The sequence below is a fragment of the Chlamydotis macqueenii genome, chromosome 1 (genome assembly GCF_036417535.1).
Source record: "Chlamydotis macqueenii isolate bChlMac1 chromosome 1, bChlMac1.mat, whole genome shotgun sequence".
Taxonomy (NCBI): Eukaryota; Metazoa; Chordata; class Aves; order Otidiformes; family Otididae; genus Chlamydotis; species Chlamydotis macqueenii.
The window spans coordinates 211,782,736-211,801,233 of NC_141556.1; the positions used below are offsets into that span (position 1 = coordinate 211,782,736).

The window sequence follows — 18,498 nt, forward strand, 5'->3', positions numbered from 1 at the left end:
AAAACAGAGGGAGATAGATTTAGATTAGATATTAGGGAAAAGTTTTTTACACTGAGGGTGGTGGAGCACTGTCCCAGGTTGCCCAGAGAGGTGGTGGATGCCCCATCCCTGGAAACATTCCAGGCCAGGTTGGCCGGGGCTCTGAGCAACCTGATCTTGCAGGGGGGTTGTACTGGATGGGCTTTGAAGGTCCCTTCCAATCCAAACCATTTGGTGATTCTGTGATTCGGAGAGCACCCAGCTCCAGACGGGGAGTCCCCATCCCACCTCTGCCTGCTCCCCTCTTCCAAGTCACCCCTCTGCAGGGTTTTCCTGTGTCTGTGAGGTTGAATGCTCATCTCCCATCAGCTTCCCCATTTTTTTGACCCATCAGCCCAATAGCTATGAGTATTACAATAAGACACTAAGCCTCTACATTGAATTAATTAATTTCCTTTATTTATATATAGGAAAGGCAATAAAAGAATGCGATAGTATATGCCAGAGATTTGATCCCAAGTGTCCTCTCTAGCAGACTTTCTGCTCACATTATCCGTAGCAATGTCTGCGCTTCACCTGTTACTCCTTGACAACACAATATTCCCATCCCAATACATCACAGTCGGGATTAGGTCCTGCACCCAGGACCCAAGGCACAAGTCTCTGCCACTTGAGCTAGAGGGACACGGGAGGGAGCTGTGGTCATGTAGACGTGCTTCCCGGGGCTTGGGTTGGCCTGCCACCAAATTCAGCCCCTGTCCCACTACTGATGTGTATAATGCATCGGTTTACATAGTATGTTTTTATATTGGGTTGATATAATATATCTGGGCTACTCTCCTTGCAAATCAGCTTTTTAAAAAAAAAAAATAGCTAGTAGGTTTAAGGGGGCTCTGTCATTTGCTGATATCCCAAAGGAAAGTCCAAGTTTTAAACAGCAGATCCAGCCCAGAAAGCCATGAGATGACAGCAGCAGAAAGAGGCTAACCGAGTCCTAAAGACACATCTGGAAAAACAGCTGTATGTCTGGGCCCGTCGTGTACACTAACAGCATCCGGAGGTCACTGGTAACACAACAGAGCTTTGCTGGAGCCCAAAAAAGGTCAGTGTCTCCTGGGTGGAGGGGTTTGTGCCCCTCAGTCTCTTTTGGGTGGTTTGCAATGTTGCATAAAACCCTTCTGGTTGACCTGCCACTGCTCATTGTGACCAAGCAGGCTTGCAGGCTCACTGTCCCACCAGATGAGTGTTGCCACATTGGCTGCCTGGCTTTTTTCAGCCTTTTTTAGTCTTTTTCCACCTTTAGAAGTGTGTCAAGGTGGGTTCTCAAAACCACATTTAAAAAAAAAAAACACAACCAAGCAGAAGTCCCCCCAAAACCGACTCAGTGCCACAGGAAGGGCTGAAGACAGGATGTGCATGGGACATCTCCATCCCTGGTGCCCCACTGGGTCTGTCTTCATCCCCAGCCCTGTCCCCGTCCCCTTCCCAGGCTGGTGGCACAGCTCACAGCAGGCAAGACACGTCTACGCTGAAGCAAAAGGGCACTTCTCTGAGCTGTCGGCAGCTGCTCATCTCCGCGTTAGCTTAGTTACGTTAAGGCGTGAAGACCAAGTGCATAGGAAGCGGTGGGACCCTCCAGGCACCTCCAAATCAGCCCCTGAGTCCTTTTCCATTGAAATGCTCCCCAAATCCTCCTCAAGATGCTCACTGATATCCAAAGGAGGAAGAGGAGCCTCTGGCTTCGGGTTGGCCCTGTGGACATCGACTATCTGGTTCGACCCATTGGCTAGAAGACAAGTCCATGAAAGGAGCCGGATCCGCCCCCGCCCGCCGCCGGGCTGCAGCCCCCCGACGAGTTGTCATCATCCTTATCCCTGTCAAAGTCTCTCCACCACAGCGGGGATTTCGGCAACGCGGAAATGTAGGCGGCTCTGTTCCTTGCTTCTTTTTCCTGCTCCTGGGAGAAGGAAGGGGAAAAAATCACACAAGGACATCTGCAGGTAAATGACTCAGGTGAGGGGACGCTCGCACCTTCACCAAGGACCTGGGACCCTGTTCGGTTGCCCCAGGGAGCCTCCTCCAAATTAAACCAGGGTGAGCAGGCCATGTGCTCATCTCTAGAGCTCGACAGGAGGGATGTAGCAAAGCATTTCATCCCTCCAGCAACCAAAAAACAGCCCTTCCATGTCACCTCTGGGAGAAGAGAGACCCCTCAAATTCCCTCCATGCTGCTCACATCCTATGCAACACTGATGTTTGGAAGGTGCTGGACTCCACTGATTGAATGACATCTGCTCTAATTTGTACCTCACCCATCCTTCCCAGGCACTTGGGAGAAAATTCCAGGCAGAGCTGCCTGGGGCGGGCAACAGCAAGTCAACCACAAGCATGGCCACGGGATGTCTTGCACCAATCTCAGCGCCCAATTTAACTGGGAAACTGCAATCTGCTTACATGTGGGTGCTAAAAATAAAAAGGGATTTGGCTTCAGGGAGCAGGAAGGTATCTGCACGCGTGGATTTATCTGCAGGACGCAACCCTGCTGCTGCCCGGATGGGTTGGAACGTGGTGCGTGAGCCAGGCAGCCGCAGGATCGCACCCTGCTGCGCACGGCAGCGGGAGTTACCTGCAAGTAGAGGATGTTATCTTTGGAAATGGCTTCCATCAAGTCCTTATGGAGGGAGGGTTCGCCGTGCAGGCGGCCGGCCTCAGCCAGAGCCTCATGCAGCAGGCAGCTCTGCCTGCCCGGACGCTGCCTGTAGAAGAGGACATAGGCAGTGTCCTTAGGGAAGAAAGAGGTGATGTTGCTGACCGATTCAAAGGAGGAGAAGGAAACTCTGGTGTCATTGAAGAGGTACCACTGGATTTCAAAGTCCAGCTGCTTGTCAGAGGCTGATTTCGGCGTCCCGTCCTGGGGGTGCCCATGGGGGACGGTGTCAGTGCACTCCCTGGAGTAGCAGTAGTAGTGGCCACTCTCGGAGGAGAGACCCGAATGCACCACCACACTGCAGAGGTCATACACAACAGACATGAAGCCACTTCCCGGGGCAGCCCCATCCGTCTCACACTGGCAAACCTTCTCGGTTTCCTCCGGGGCGACAAGGACAGGCAGTTTGAGTACCACAGGGATGGAGACGTTGTCCAAGATCTTCTTCCTCTTCATAGTCCGTGGGTCAAAGGAGAACCGCAGAAGGGTGAGGATGAGGTAGTGTGGACCCTCTGTCAACTCCGCCACTTTCTCAGCGTCCTGCAAGGACGCGCATTTCTCACAGTGGTATTTATTCTCTGCTGTCAGTCTCTCCGGGGATAGAAAATAGTTGATTAAATCTGGGACAGATCTGGAGTCCTTGGGAGCACATGCCTGCTCCCCAAAAGCTGAGAGAGGGTCTTTGGCTGCATCCATGCCAACTGCATTGCCATTTAAGGGATCTGCCACTTCTCCTGGTTCCTGGAAACCCAACGTTTCCACCAGCATCGGCGGGGCTGCAGGGTCTCTGGCCATGGGAGCCTTCCTCTGGATCCAGGGAGACCCTGTAAGCTGGCTTGGGTTCTCAGGAGGCTCAATAAATTGCGGGCCAATTTCTTCTACCTGTAAAACAGACGTGCTTCCACGCACATGCCTGTCTGGTGGTGGAAAAGCCAGGGATAGGTCTGTGAAGGCTTCTTCTCGGGAGGAGACATTCAGACACTTCAAGCAGCGGATCTTTGTCATCATTTTACCACCAAACATCTTCTCAATCAATGTCTTGTTTAAGTAATGATGCTCCACTGCCTGAGACATCAAGTTGGATTCCTTGAGTTTCTGGTAGATCCTTTTTCCCGTTTTTTCTTCTTCATGTAATCTTTACAGGGAAAAAAAAAGCTGCGTTATGCACCAATACAACACTAAGAGGTAGTTTCAAAGTAGAGTTTCTCTTTTTCACTCCAAGGAGTTAATTCAGGTTAACCTGGCACTGTGGGAGGAAGGTGGGGAGGAGTTGGGCAGGATTTGGGAATCTGAGGTCTGCATGTGCCATTGACCTCCCACTTCTAGGGGGATTGCTAGGACACCTGAAATTTGGGATTTCTGGGTAAGAGAAAAGCAAAAAAAAATCAACATTTTACAGAGGAAGCTGAATGGCTTACCAGGCAAATCTCTAAACTTGGGACAATTCCCTTTGCCTTCAGAGCAAAGGCAGAAAATTTCAAGCTGAACTAAGTTCTGACCTTACTCATAAGCCAACCCAAACAAGGTTTTATCAAGGAGTCAAGGTGTCACCATCTTTCACCCTAAGCCTCTGCTCTCCCAACTCCTCCGGGTCTCAGTTGCTTCCCCCTTTTGAACGTGGGTCAGCATTAAACATTAGGCTGGATCTAGGAATGCTGTTGTCACCAGTGTCCAAAATTGGGGTGCTTGCCACGTACCGGTCCAGCAAGTACTTGAGATACTCCGAGCAGTCCTGCTGAGCACCGGGGGTGAACCAGGGCGGCCAGGAGGCAGAGAGGAAACTCTCGGGTGAGATGGCAGGTCGCTGGCAGCAACACAGAAGGAGAAGTGCATTTAATCCTAGGGATTTGGTTCTCCCTTATCATAGAGGGATGGAGAGGGGAGAGGAGGGTCTTTCTGGCTGCTTCGCTGGGAGCAGGGTGCGCTTGTGTGCCTGGTAAGATCCCCTTTTTTTCCCCTACAATGGCTAATCCCAGTGCACATGGAGATTTTCTTGGTTTGCTGCAAGCCAGGACTGTAAGGATGAATTTCAGCCATTATTTTACATATACCTCCATAAAATATCCACGTGTTTATTTCTTCCTTCAATTTTAAAATGGTTTATTGTTCTGACCCAGAGACTTCTACTTAATTCAGCATTAATTTAATTCAATGCTCCATTTAATTCGATCAGGATCTCTGTTAACAAATCCTTCCATTAAAAAAAATCAGAGCAAAAAAAATACTAAACTTCCACCCATCATTCTGATCACTGCAGGCAGGTAATCTGCTTTACCGGATAACGTAATCACTGCCGTTACGAAGCTGCTGTCTAATTAACATGGAAAAAGACCCATCTTTGGCAAAGAAGTGACTTTAAGAATAGTCCAAAGAAGAAAAATAACTAGAAGGCTATTAGGAAATTAGCAGGAAACTATTAACCATAAAGTGCACGACGAGCAAATATGCTTTTGTATTTGCTCATCACAGATCACAGACACCCTAACCTTCCATCAAAACGTAGGCTTCTCTAGGACCAAATATTAAATTTAGCAGGTTGTCTATATTTTTTCCCCAAAAGCCATCTGTAATGACATAACACTCCAATGCAACAAGTCAGCTCTATCAATCAAGGCTTGGTAAATGAAGAAGGCCAGATGACTGGTTTCACAGTTAGGGAAAATTTACTGGACTTTCAAAATCATGTCTTTCTAGGGACAGAAAGATATATTTTCAAGAGACGAGCTAGACATGACCTCGCTGTACCTCCAGGAGTCAGTCATGTTAAATTTCAGGTTTGTCAAGAAAGCACTCATAATTAATTTGTTTAAGGGCAGGTTTTTGTTTGGTTGGTGGTTTGGTGTTTTGTTTTTTTTTTTTTGCTTTCCCTCAAATATAGAGGATTTGGAATCTAAAGGTGGGAGGGATTAACAAAGCTACTTTTAAGGCAATTTTCATCAATCGCCTCTGCTTTGCTGTGAAGCAAGGGGACAAGCGAGGTGCTCCGGTCTTCTTCCCTGCTGCAAAGCAAGAAACAAAACCTTCTGCTTTATACCAACAGGCTTTTCAGCTGGCCACATATGTAAACTATTACCAAATGAATTTCAGTGTTAAAATTATTAGTTATTACACCATCCAACCCAGGAAGACCACAGGTTGAAGACAGGCAGCCTGGTGTGAACATAGCTCACTTTCATGGGCGATAGCAGCTTGCCTCCTCCACCTCCAAAATTAGCCTTTTTCGTATAAACAAAATTTGCCCCGTTATAAAAACCCACCCGAGATCCACAGCTCCTTATCAGCACGTTGGAGTCGGCAGGAAGTAACTTGGAGACGAGCCTTTCCGCAGCCGACAGTCCAAACAAATAACTAGAACATGAAATAATTACCTGACTGTGCTCCAAAAATGCAAAGAGCCACTGGAGCTTTGTCATCAGGGGCTGGGAGTTGCCCTCAGTTAAATTCAACACCGAATGCCGAAAGCTGCAAAAGGAAAACAGAGGTGCAAACCGTAAGATGGAAAATCAGCGCAGCATGCGCAACTCTGGCGTGATGAGCGAACCCCAGAGCAATCCTGAGTGGGAGCAAGGGAGTACAAACTCACTCTGAAGCCATGAAAAGAGACTGTATGATGCTGTTCATGTAGCAGGTGTTTCCCAAATTAATTAACCCAATCTTTCCCGTCTCCGACTTGGATGCCAGGCGCGGGTAGAAGCAGGCCAGCTCGTTCTTCTGGGAAGTCCAAGCATTTTGTCCCAAGAGATGTTTAATCCGGTCTTCATTTGGAATAGGAAGAGCCTTGGAAAGAGGGATTTGTGTTACGAATCATTGTCTTTCCACATGAAGAACTAGTTAACAGGCAACTGCAAAACTCCTCTGCTAGAGATGTTCATGCAACTCATTTCCCCTGCTCTTCACATGAGCATGCATCCATGCAAGGAAGTGTTTAGCTGCTAGTATAAGTCCTTTAGAGGCATTCAGGATTAAAGTTATAGATAAAACCCTCAGGGATGATCAGGACTTCTGCAGGCCCACCATAAGAGAAGTCTCTTCCCTCAACTTGCTCCATGAGGTTCCAACTCAGAATTTTAAACCCTTTCTTCATTTTAGGGTGTTGAGGTCAGGACATCCCTACCAGTGGGACAATCCCTCTGCACTAGGCTGCAAACTAAGATGCCACTTCCATATGGCAAACAGAAAAATAGTCAAGACATGCATGTCTTACTTTAACAGCTTCTAGGACTGGTTCGTAGAGATCTGGAAATCCCGAGAAGCGGAAGAACATGCAGTGGATGAGCTCGGCCAGCTGCTCCAGGGAGCTGGTGGCAGAGTTGGAGTCCTCCTTCTTCAGAGAGGCCACCAGCCTGGGGATGTGAGGGAGCAGCTGGAAAAGGAAAATTTACTACATCAAAAATGGCTCCAAATTACTCGCAGAGCTCTAACACATATGCAGGGGAATGAAATTCACCCCCAGGCAGAAAGGACAGTCAACAGGAGTTGACTTCAGTCCAATCCTGGACTTCATCCTTCACCCTATGAACACAACAGCAACTCTTCTGTTGACTTTAGTAGTGTAAATGCTATAGACCCTAGAGGGTTTCATGTTGCATGACACCTGCAGATTTGTGCTGCTGCTGCTTTGCTGTGCTGTGATTTCCATCATCCTTGACTAAATCCCACACCCACGGTGGAAAGCAGCAGTATACGTCGACTGCCAAGTGCAGGAATTCAAACCTACAAGACAGATGAATTAGCCTACAAGAAGTGTTGTCTGGTGTGTTAGATTTTATTTCCTACTATATGAAATAAACTGGAATCAGTATGATCGGATGGGTGGCGACAGGCACCACATTTGTTATTTTGTTTTCATCTAGAAAATTTAAAAATGAACCAGCAGACGCAAACACAAATGATACATTGCTCACGGGCACCCTCTGCTGACCCCACAGCTACACAGAGAATTAATAACCTATTTCCAACCCTGCAGATATGCTAGAGTGACCCTGGGCACTTACGTAACCTTTTTCATAGTTCTGTTTTGTGTGATTTTCACCCCAGAATGATCCTGGAATAAAGTCTCAGGATCCCCAGTCTAGCCATTTCCTGGTCCTTCCTTCCCCCCTTATCTTCCTCTCTTCTTTGTCTTTTTCTTACTCCTCAAAATGTTGGTAATTTTAACCGTTTCCTTTCCATCGGAAAAGTTTTGTTGGGGAAGCAAATAAATCCCAGGACCATTTTATAAATCAATATTTTGCCAAGCTGTGATGGGAACAATTCTCAAAACCCTTCCAAAGAGCCAACGCAAACACCAAAATGATAAGAAGCAAGACAGGTCTGTGCCCTGTTTTTTAAAAATAGGGGAGGAAATTTGTGCTCGCTGGGCTGCAGATGGAAACTTAAAGCCAAGAGCAACTGACAGCGTTTGGAGTGTTTCAAAGACAACCCGTTGGAACGACCCTATTTTTAGAAACCGAAGAGTTTCTCAAGAAATTCAGGCTCATTTAAAGTGTCTGTAGCTGAGGAACAAAAAAACATCAGTGGAAAATGTTGGCTAGCTTTAATTTTTCCAGCCTTATCTGTTTATTCTGTGAATTTTAGGTGAAAAGCCAAACATAAAGGCTTTAATAAAAAAAAAAAAGTAAAAAATTAAACATCAATAGGAGTAATTTTCCATTACTTCTTTTATCAGTTCCATCACTGCAAGCATGCCTTTGCCTTCAGCCTTGCTTTTTAGCTACAACATTCCAGGGGCAATGCCAGCGAGAAGCAGAGCCATGCCTTAGTGTCAACAGCAAAATAAAATAGAAAATATCCCTGTGGAAATGAAAAGAGGAGATTCAGATGCTGCTGAAAGTGGTTTTCGCTTTTAACAGTGGAGAATTCATGAAGTGGAAGTGTTCTGATCGAGTCTTCAAGTCTCACTGCGCTGATGCTGTGCAATGCTTTGAAAGATGCCCCATCGATTCAAGAAATGGTCGTGGGTGCCACATATTGGTGACACTTTGAAGTCACATGTGAGATGGGACCCACTGAGTCCAAGAGACACTCAAGCACCAGCTTAGGGAACAGTAAAGAAGACTGTTGAAGAACATATTCCCTGTTCTCCACCGCCTGAGCCCTCCGAGATGCTCCCAATGAAAAGGCATCACCTGACGCATCCCAAAGGCAGTGTGGCAACATCTGCAACACCTCAGCTAAAAGGAGGGAAACAAATCTGGGGCTGTATCTTCTAAACCTGACCCTGAAACTACGTCCTAAGCCAGCCTGGGTCAGTGTAGCCCTGCTCATCCTCCCATCCTGGGCCAACTCTCCACCTCCTCCCGTTTGCTTCTCCAGGCAAACGCAGTAGTGTAGTTGTCTGGTTGACCCAGACCAAGCTGGGTAATACTGACCATCAGGATTTTCTGCTAGGTTAGGTTTCACCTGGGCTCCTTTTACAATACAGTCCAGCACACGGTCATATGGCTTAGCACAAGGGAGAGCGGCAGGGAGAAGCAAGCAATCTAAGAGCAAGAGTGGGCAAGAGGGAAATCTCTTCCACCTGCAGGGCAGGGAAACATCAGGTAAAATGACTGCAAGGGCAATACAGCCACTGCCGATGAGACCCTCAGTGTGGCTTGACAGGCCATCCAATATATTTGCATTAACTGCATCCTCAGGTGGTGGGCTTTCAAGTTGAGAGAGGACCATGGGGATATGCTTACCCATGGAGACCACTCCTTCAGCTGGTAGAGCACCCCAGAAAAAAAAGCAGAGCGCACACACATTGCACACATTTCAAGTCCAGAGGGGCCAAGCCCCAACGAGCTTTATGCTGATTTATCCCCAGAGATGAACCATGCAGCTGCTAAGCCTCCAGAGAAATGGAAGGAACCATCAGAGGAGAAAGTAAAGCCTCACTTCGCCTCTGCACCTCACTCTCGGACATAGGGTGGTTGCTCTGTCTGTGGCAACCAACACCTTTTAGGCTCAGGACTTGCCTCCACAGCTCAGCACCAGCTGTGCAGAGCCCAAAAAGTTGTTTGGGCTGCAGGAGAGGGTGAGCAGCTGCCAGGACAGGCTGCAAGTAGACCGGCAGAGTTGGATTTACACCACTCAGTGAAATCAAGCAGATGAGAGAAATATTCCCCAATATCTCAGCACCTTAGGCTCCCTCCCACCCGTGTTTCCCCACAGCGTGGTTACAGTCAGGGTGGTGCCCTCATCCGAGTGCCAACCACAGCCTTACCAGGTGAAATGCCTCGTGGGAATGCTGGAAGCTCAGCAGCATGTACTGCAGGACAGACAAAGCTCCCTCTCTCACGATGGGGTACAGCAATTTGGAGAAGACCTGGTAGGGGAGAAAAAAAAGCACATGAGAAGGCAGGATGGAACCACAACATGCATGAGAAGGGGCCAGCACTGGGCATCTACCATGGCTGCTGGTCTGTCCCTACTCCACGCTCGATGTCAAAGCAAGCAGCCTACAGCCAGTCCTCCAGAGTCATCTCCTGTCCAGAGCACGGCCTCAGGGCATCCTAAAATTACCATGTGCGTTAGCCTCGCTCTTTCAGGCCTGTGCAATGCCTGGCACAGCGAGGTGCAGAGCTCTGTAATGCCACTGCATCTCCGTATCTCCTGATGGACGTGGCCATGCAAGCACAGAGGGATGCTGGACTTTCTAAAATGTGCCTCTTCTGCCTTTTTCAGGCAAAGAGATACAAAGCAAAGGCCTTTTACAGAAAATGGCTTAAGTTGACAAAGCCCTCTACCCCTTTCAGATCATATTTCTGAGAGTTTCCAAGAACCACATGTTATTTTAAGGGCTGTCTCCCTTTCCTATACATTAACAATGAAAGGAAAGATAAAGAAAAGCCAGAGACGCTTGCCTACTCTTCCACTGCTCAATACATGTGGGAGATCACAGGGACAAATGCAGTTATTGATAACGTTCCAAAACTGATAATTATGGTCTTGATAACTTCTATGGTGACTTCCACTGGAGCCTCTATCAGCTGTTATCTCCACCTTACGAAGGAGGGAACAGCAAGACCACAGCTTGGAAAATGTTTTTGAAGTGGTGACCAATTTCAGCACTTGGTCATACAGTTTTCAGAGAGCGGCAAGTACTCACTGCCTGGAGAAGTCTGTTGTTCACATTTGTGTTTGAAAGAGGCCACTGACCTTTTCAATTTTCGAAAGAGTAACTTCAATCAAGATGCTGAACTTTTTCACTGCAGCCAAACCCTTCAGCAGAGCAATGATCCACTTGTCTATGTTCTTTCCCAGGGGCCAGGACACCCAGTCGATCATCCTGAAACAAAATACAAACTATTAAAGTAAATTTAATGCACACACCATGAAAGCTTTTAACTGGTACGGTGCTTTCTGTATCACCCAGCGTGAGGTGTTGATTGAGGTCTCTGCATTGTCACCATCAGAAAAGAAGTGATACTGGTATGACCTCTGCATTGTTACTATTAAGGAAAAAACACTCAGGTTCAGATCTTTTAATTCTCTGTGTGGGAAACATCGATTTCCAGAAACACATTAAAAAAAAAAATCATGGAATCATAGAATGGTTTGGGTTGGAAGGAACCTTCAAAGCCCATCCAGTCCATCCCCCTGGCAAGAAGCAGGGACATCTCCAACCAGATCAGGTTGCTCAGAGCTCCGTCCAACCTGGCCTTGAATGTTTCCAGGGATGGGGCATCCACCACCTCTCTGGGCAACCTGTTCCAGGGTTCCACCACACTCAGCATAAAATTTTTTTTCCTAATATCTAATCTAAATCTACCTTGTCTATTTTAAAACCATTGCCCCTCGTCCTGTCCCAGCAGGCCCTGCTGAAGAGTCTCTCCCCATCTTTCCTGCAGCCCCCTTTGGGCACTGGGAGCCGCTCTCAGGTCTCCCCGGAGCCTCCTCTTCTCCAGGCTGAACAGCCCCAGCTCTCTCAGCCTGGCCTCACAGCAGAGCTGCTCCAGCCCTCTCAGCATCTGCGTGGCCTCCTCTGGACCCTCTCCAACTGGTCCATGTCCTTCTGATGTTGGGGGCTCCAGAACTAGAAGCCAGATATTCCTGAATGTCACAGCTAACAGATTTCATCTATAGCCACTCAACCAATATGTTGCCGTGTTTCTGCAAGTAAGAAGTAATTTACAGAAGTCACTTATGAAAAAATAACCTCAGACTGAGTGATGATGTTGGTTTTGTTTAAGTTTAATGTTAAACAAAAATGGGAAGTAACTAAGGCTTGGGATCTCCAAGGGTCAAACTTTGCTAACTATTTCAGTACCTTTGACTAGAAGATATCCCAGATCTTCAGTCTCCCTCCTCAGTCCAGCTGTCTTACCCAATCAGTCTCTTTTCCTTATCAGCCTGTATCCTTGTGCAAAATACATGAGGGGAACACAGATAACTAACCATCACAGGCAAAGAGCAGGAATAAGTGAAGTCTACAAGGAACTGGAAAAATAAAAGGCTAGCCAGTAAAGAAAGTTTGAAGAGCAGCATATGTTGGGATGTTGAGAAATACCAAAAGTCAAGCCAAGTTGGATAATTAAGCAAATACCAGAAAAGCTTCTGCAGACATTTGCATCAGAGGAGAATAAGGAAAGCCATGCAATCACTGTATACAGAGGATGTGATGGTGATTAAAGATATGATATGGCCTCTAGATGTGACTTCCAAACTAAACACATCCTCTCCCTCTGTTTTCAGCAAAAGGAAGGAATTTATCAAGGTGACAAAGAGGAGCCAGATGAGACATTTGAGAATGGAAAAAAGAGCAACAACAGCTGATATGAAAGCGAAACACAAAGAGCTCATGAAGAGTAAGAGGAGGTGGTGATTTCCATCATGTAAAATTCAACACTCGTAAGTTTTAATGACTCTATTAAATTTGGCATGGTGCATTATGTGGGAAGAATAGGAAGACAGTTCCTATCATGAAAACCGGCAATGAGAGAATGACTGGAAAGCGGAGATAGTGTGCCACAGGGGGTTACCATAGGTGCCAAAGCCAGGTTTGCCAGGATATATTAATTTCTAGTCAAAGAACAGAAGTAGATCATATCTGACTGGGTATCTGTAAGGAGGTTACAAGCAACTTTATTCAAGATCTAATAGTGTTAGCACAAACATCCTGAACCTGGCTGTGAAATTTGTGATGATGCAAAGCTGAAAAGCATCATCAACACAAGAGGAGGATCGAGGTATCACAAGGAAGACCCTGAAGATGAGAGATGTGGAACCGGGAGGAAATGTATTCATTTAAAATGCATGCAAAGCACAAGAAATGGATGCTACCTGATGGTAACTCATCTGCTTAAAGACAACCAGCCAGACACGAGGTGACTATGAGTTCCCAGTATAACAGTAGCCATGGAAAAGACCAGCAGCATGCTGTGGTGGAGAAGAAAAAGTGTTTTCTACAGCAAAACAACGACCTCTCAAGCTGTTGTCTAAGGCCGTGATGAACTGCATCTGGAACATGGTGCAGAAACATCACCATCCATGTCCAAGACCAATGAACTGAAGAGGGAGTAGGTGTTGAAAAAGCTCATTAAGATGGTCAGGGAAATGAAGAACCTTTCCTGCGAGAAAAGCTTAAAATAGCCTGGTTTGTTTATTACAGCCACAGGAAAGCAGAAATGGGAAGGGGCTGCTCTGCCTGCATACATTGAAGGAATAAACACCAGGGAGGGAAAAGAGCTATTTCAGCTATTTTTGTTGGCATAAGATCAAATTAACTATAAGGTGGCCAGAAATATATAGGCTGGCTGTTAGAAGAGAGATTTGAACCATTAAAGCAACCCAGTGGCAGAACAGCTATGAAAGAAGGTAGGACCGCAGATGCCTTCTTCATCTGGACTTGGGCTCTTTGAAACAGATACCCAGGGAAAAAAAAAAAAGAAAAACTAAATAAAAAACCAAATCAGTGAGTACTTCTGAAGTCATGGATGCACATGAATAGAGTTTATCTGAAAGGAGATAAACTCTGGTGTACACTTGTACCAGCAGGTGCCAGGCTTGCTTCTTTTTAAGCACTTGATCAGAAGCTCCATCCCACGTTATTTCCCTGCTACTGACTCTCAAACCCAAACTTTGGAGGAAGAGACTTCGGTATGCAGAGTTTGTCAGGGATCTAAAGCCAAAAGATCTTTTCAACTCGTACATTTTCCTTTTATTTTCCAGGCATGGAGCACACACGCATTGAAAGGCAACAGTCGTGCAGTTTTCTGGGGCACCTGTCTGGCAAAAACACACCACCAAAACTTCCGCATGTCTCCTAAGTGATCTTAATTACATTTTGCAAGCTCTGTTTAATGTTTGTCTTACTCCGAGTAATCATTTACTCATCCTTCTGTGTGACAAAGTATGTTTTAAGGAATGATGTCATTGATTTTGCAACCTCTATATTTAGACACTGCCGTTCGTAGAGGATTCACAGCCTGGAGCTCACAGCAGCAGGTTCCCAGAAGGAGAAAAAGATGGAGAAGAGGGTTAAGAACTGAACTGACGACTTAATCTTCTGTCTTGGGTTGCTCTGGACTCTGGGAAAACCATGACCTTCTCCAGCAAGTAAAAAAGAAGCAACCCCTTTCTGCATACATAGAGTTCCCATCAGGAATAATGTGTGTTTGTGTCATGTGACCTTATTGGAGCGGACACAAATCCTGTAATAAGACAAGGAAAAGAGATGTTTCCAGCGAGATCAAGTCACAGCAGCTCCCTTGGGTTAAGTGCGTGTGGTACCGCATGTGAATGTCACTCATTTCAAAGGAAACCTCTAAGGCAAGATGGGTTGAAGATACTCCTAAGCAAGCCTGGAGCAAGGCACTGGAGCATAGAGGAGCTGTAGGGCTTGGACACAAGTATGCAAGGAAGATCTGATGATGTCAAAGAGGGCACAAGGTCTGCAAAGATCAGGTCTAGCATGTCAGGCAGCATTTAATCCACTACTCTTCATCATGCCTTGACATCTCCATTGACTCTGCTTGCAGAGAGGGCAGGGATAAGCATTGTACAGGACCAAGATCCAGACCAGCTGCACCACATTCATCTGACAAAGATCAAGGTGGAATCACTGAAACAGTTGGACATACCTCCCTCACCAAGATTTTTAGCTGTGACTGGTGATTTAGGCTGCTCTCCTTCCAAAGGCAGATGGGGACCAACAGGAAAGATGTGAACTTGTTGGACCAGGTCCAGAGGAGACCACAAAGATGATGAGAGGGCTGGAGCAGCTCTGCTCTGAGGCCAGGCTGAGAGAGCTGGGGCTGTTCAGCCTGGAGAAGAGGAGGCTCCGGGGAGACCTGATAACGGCCTTCCAGTGCCTAAAGGGGGCTGATAGGAAAGATGGGGAGAGACTCTTCAGCAGGGCCTGGTGTGACAGGACGAGGGGTGATGGTTTTAAACTAAAGGAGGGGAGATTCAGACTGGATATAAGGAAGAAATGTTTTATGCTGAGTGTGGTGGAACTCTGGAACAGTTTGCCCAGAGAGGTGGTGGATGCCCCATCCCTGGAAACATTCCAGGCCAGGTTGGCCGGGGCTCTGAGCAACCTGATCTGGTTGGAGATGTCCCTGCTCCTTGCCAGGGGGTTTGGACTGGATGACCTTTAAAGGTTCCTTCCAACCCAAACCATTCTATGATTCTAGGAAATTCTGTAAAGGAGATTTTTGTGAAGAAAAGGCCCTCAACAGCTTCTGAAAAAAAAACCCCAAACTCTTCAAGATATCTTATATTGGACATCCATAACACTACTTATTTCTAAGGAGAAAGAAATCAACCAAATAAAATAATATTATTAATAATAAATTAATAAATAAAAAGTCTTTATTCTAGTTCTCTAGGCCCTCAGGGATGGAAGGAAGGATGCAGAAATTCCCTTTTTCTTCACACACTCCTCACTAGACAGCACCAGACAAACTGGTTGGGATAAAACCATGCAAAGGAACTGAGTGCAGCTTTGGGGCAGGTTTTTCTCTGAACTGAAGATGACATTCATTAATGCAACTTCTCCTACCTGCCAACAGCTGTCATCATTTGCACATCGGTGATGCTGTCATCGTTGGTTAGGTTTCTTATGACACCATCCATGAGCTCCAGAGGGACAAACTGGACCACACTGGCCAAGGCGTTGGATGGTGCTTCCTGCTCCTCTGCAAGACATGGATGAGTGCCAGCAATTAAGATGTTAGTCACCGGTAAAACCAGGCACATGAGGTCACTTCTCATCTCTAAAAGCCAAATCATTTCTACCAAATGGAGTGGATAGTCAGCTGGCGTAAACAAGAAATGTGCACTCAGCTGTGCTAGGAGGACAATTCCTGAAATCCCAGTGTAGCACATAATGAAGTTGGGTCATAGCAGATGGGCTGTTGCACAAAGTCACAAAGTCACATATCGCCCAAAGAAAGGAAGAGGCAAAAGGCAAAAGAACATTCTTGGGCCAACCTTGGGTCCCAAATTCTCTATGCATGCTCTGTATGCTTACTGAAAATAGTCGCAATGAGATGCAACTGCAGGTTTTCCTGCCTGGAGCACCTTCCAAAGTAGGAGGCTTTCATACAGAAGGCACCAAAACCATCTCCTCATGGGCTTAGGAACAGCTGGAGCAGGAGCTTACCTGCCTGCAGAGAATCCAGCCTTTCAGGGCACTGGTACCTCCAAAAATCTTCTGAGACCCTCTGTAACAACCTAAAGGCCCTGGAAATTTGATAAATATTTTCTGTCCCACCTAAGATACCACCACCCTCCAGGGAGATAGTAGGGCTTCCTACCTCTAGATTGGTGAGAAATAACTCCTTAGCTTTGTCCCTAGTTTCTGGTAAGGAGCAGGCTGTGGGGTCCCATCAAGTCAGCCATAAGAGACTGACATTCCTAAAAGCTTTCAAGCCCCGCTCTAACCAGTTGCAGATAAGGTGCTTTCCATTAAGCCCAGTTGATGTCGGAAAGTGCTGAACACACAAAGTTGTGCTGCAAATATTTCACCCCAGTTAACAGCTCCTGTGAACAGACTCCGTGGCTCCAGGGGATAGAGTTTTTCTAGCTTAAAGCCCTGCATAACTTTTAGGGATGCTTGTTTATGATATTTCATCTGCAGCTATATTTCTGGAGCGGATGAGAACCATGCAAGATGTCAAACTAATCAAATTTTACTTTATCAGAGCCAATATTTACATTCCCAGCCATTTATTTTTTTTTTTTTACCTGTTGAAGAAATGATAGTGAATAGCTCCTTCAAAGAGGGCAGGATGGCTGAGGTCTGGGCCCTCCAGATCCTCTGCAGCAGACCGCTAACTTTGTTCACCTGCTCCAAAAACTCCATGATGTCCTCTTCCCCCTCGGAGACACACTGGAACTGTCCGATGCACCGGATCAGCTGCTGACAGAACAAGACCTGATGTTTGCCCACAGGAATGCACTGAGGATGCTGAGTTAAGAGTTTGCTGATCTTCGCACACTGCTTGGGGCTGGGCCTCTCGCAGACTTTCCGGAGCACCTCAATCCTCAATAAGCTGAAAATGCTGTTTGCTGACGGGCTTTCCAAGATGAACTGCAGTCCTAACTGGATATAATCCAGTACATAATGGCTTCTCTTCCCCAGAGGTCCATAGCCTTCCTGGAGGAGACTCAGCAGGAAGCGGACGTTGAAGAACTCCTCAAACTCCTCCGGGTGGTAGTGGCCGTAGACCTCCAAAACCTCTTTCCCGATCTCTCTTTTATACTTGGTGTCCCCCGTGAGATAAAGCTTGGTAGACAGTTCCAACATGGACCAGCATTGCTCACTGTCCATGGGCTGCTTCGCTGCCTCAATGACGCGCCTCACAAGCCCTTGCTTCACGTTGTTGGGGTATGAGGACATCACCACGGCTTCCAGTATCTTATCCATCTCTGCTCCCAGCTACTGAAAGAGAGGAACAGAGCAACAGATTACTTCAAGCAGAGCTTTCAAGACCAGGCTGGCAAGGAGGCTAAGAAGAAGAGCTGGAGAGCTGTCTGGGACCACTATGAAGACAATAATTTTTGTTCTCTTTTCACAGTGGTATTCTGAGGGATGCAGAAGTTTCCACTCTGGTGATGTTCGACTGAAACTAAAGACCCGAAACTGACTGAATTCATAAAAATAAAGAACTTCTTCAGACTAATCACACACTCGAGCATTTTTGTCTTGTAAACAACCAACTACAAACTTACGCTTGACCCTAGGATGGATGAGCTCCCTCTCCTCGAGGAGTTTAGCAACCCAAGTTGGTGTCCCGTGTTTCACAAAATCCAGTCCCCACCCAAAACAGCCTGCCACAGACCCACAGAGGGGCTGAGCCAGGGATTAGGGGAATGGAGGTCTTCCACTAGTGTCTGCTGGCTCAACCGTCCTCCAGAGGCAATGATGTTCCTGATGATTGTCTTCACACTCAGGGAAGGAGAGAAAAGCCCCAGGAAGCAGAGCTGGGATTGCAGCTTCTCTGCGCAATAGCAGGGGCGTACGTTGGACGTTTACGCCGTGCTGCCAGCCACCCCGGCTGAGTGGTGCAGTCTTGGCTGCTCCCCAGGGACCTGCCGCATTTGTATGCAGGACCAAAGCGAGAAGGGAGAGAAACTGCAGAGTCAGGCAGAGTTTCCCATTCGTCACGGCCCGAATTCACCAGCAATAAAGCGTTAGAGGAGGGAGTGCTTAAAGAAAAAACCTGAAGGATTTCCCCGCAAAAGCTGAGAAAAACATTTATTACCAGGTGCTGAATGCGCTATTGCACAAGAAATCCATAAAAATCCAGAAAGCCGTAAAATCAGACAGCCAGGATTTCTTAAAACATATTACAGGGACTGTATAAAGGCTCACCCACAGT

General features: G+C 46.8%; 1 protein-coding gene across 2 annotated transcripts; it reads right to left on the reverse strand.

Annotated features, from left to right (window-relative positions):
• Positions 1-416: 416 nt before the first annotated feature.
• Positions 417-17,870, reverse strand: USP35 (ubiquitin specific peptidase 35). 2 transcript variants are annotated; one of them, XM_010121980.2, is made up of 11 exons: positions 17,849-17,870; positions 16,862-17,558; positions 15,675-15,810; positions 10,829-10,958; positions 9,894-9,995; positions 6,891-7,049; positions 6,270-6,463; positions 6,055-6,148; positions 4,384-4,490; positions 2,606-3,821; positions 417-1,936 (listed from the first exon to the last, which is right to left on the reverse strand). In XM_010121980.2, the coding sequence occupies exons 2-11, from the start codon at positions 17,541-17,543 to the stop codon at positions 1,766-1,768; spliced, it is 2,991 nt and encodes a 996-aa protein (XP_010120282.2). In that variant the 5' UTR covers positions 17,544-17,558; positions 17,849-17,870; the 3' UTR covers positions 417-1,765. The 2 variants fall into 2 exon arrangements, with proteins under 2 accessions (XP_010120282.2, XP_086599121.1); XM_086742995.1 differs by lacking the exon at positions 6,891-7,049.
• Positions 17,871-18,498: the final 628 nt, after the last annotated feature.

Excerpts from the sequence above, each read along its gene's own strand:
- USP35 (XM_010121980.2), bottom strand. The coding sequence starts at position 17,543 with ATGGATAAGATACTGGAAGCCGTGGTGATGTCCTCATACCCCAACAAC. Across the intron at positions 7,050-9,893 it reads CCCACGAGGCATTTCACCTG|CTGCTCCCTCACATCCCCAG; the intron begins GTAAGGCTGTGG and ends TTCCTTTTCCAG. Across the intron at positions 4,491-6,054 it reads CATTTTTGGAGCACAGTCAG|CGACCTGCCATCTCACCCGA; the intron begins GTAATTATTTCA and ends TGTTGCTGCCAG.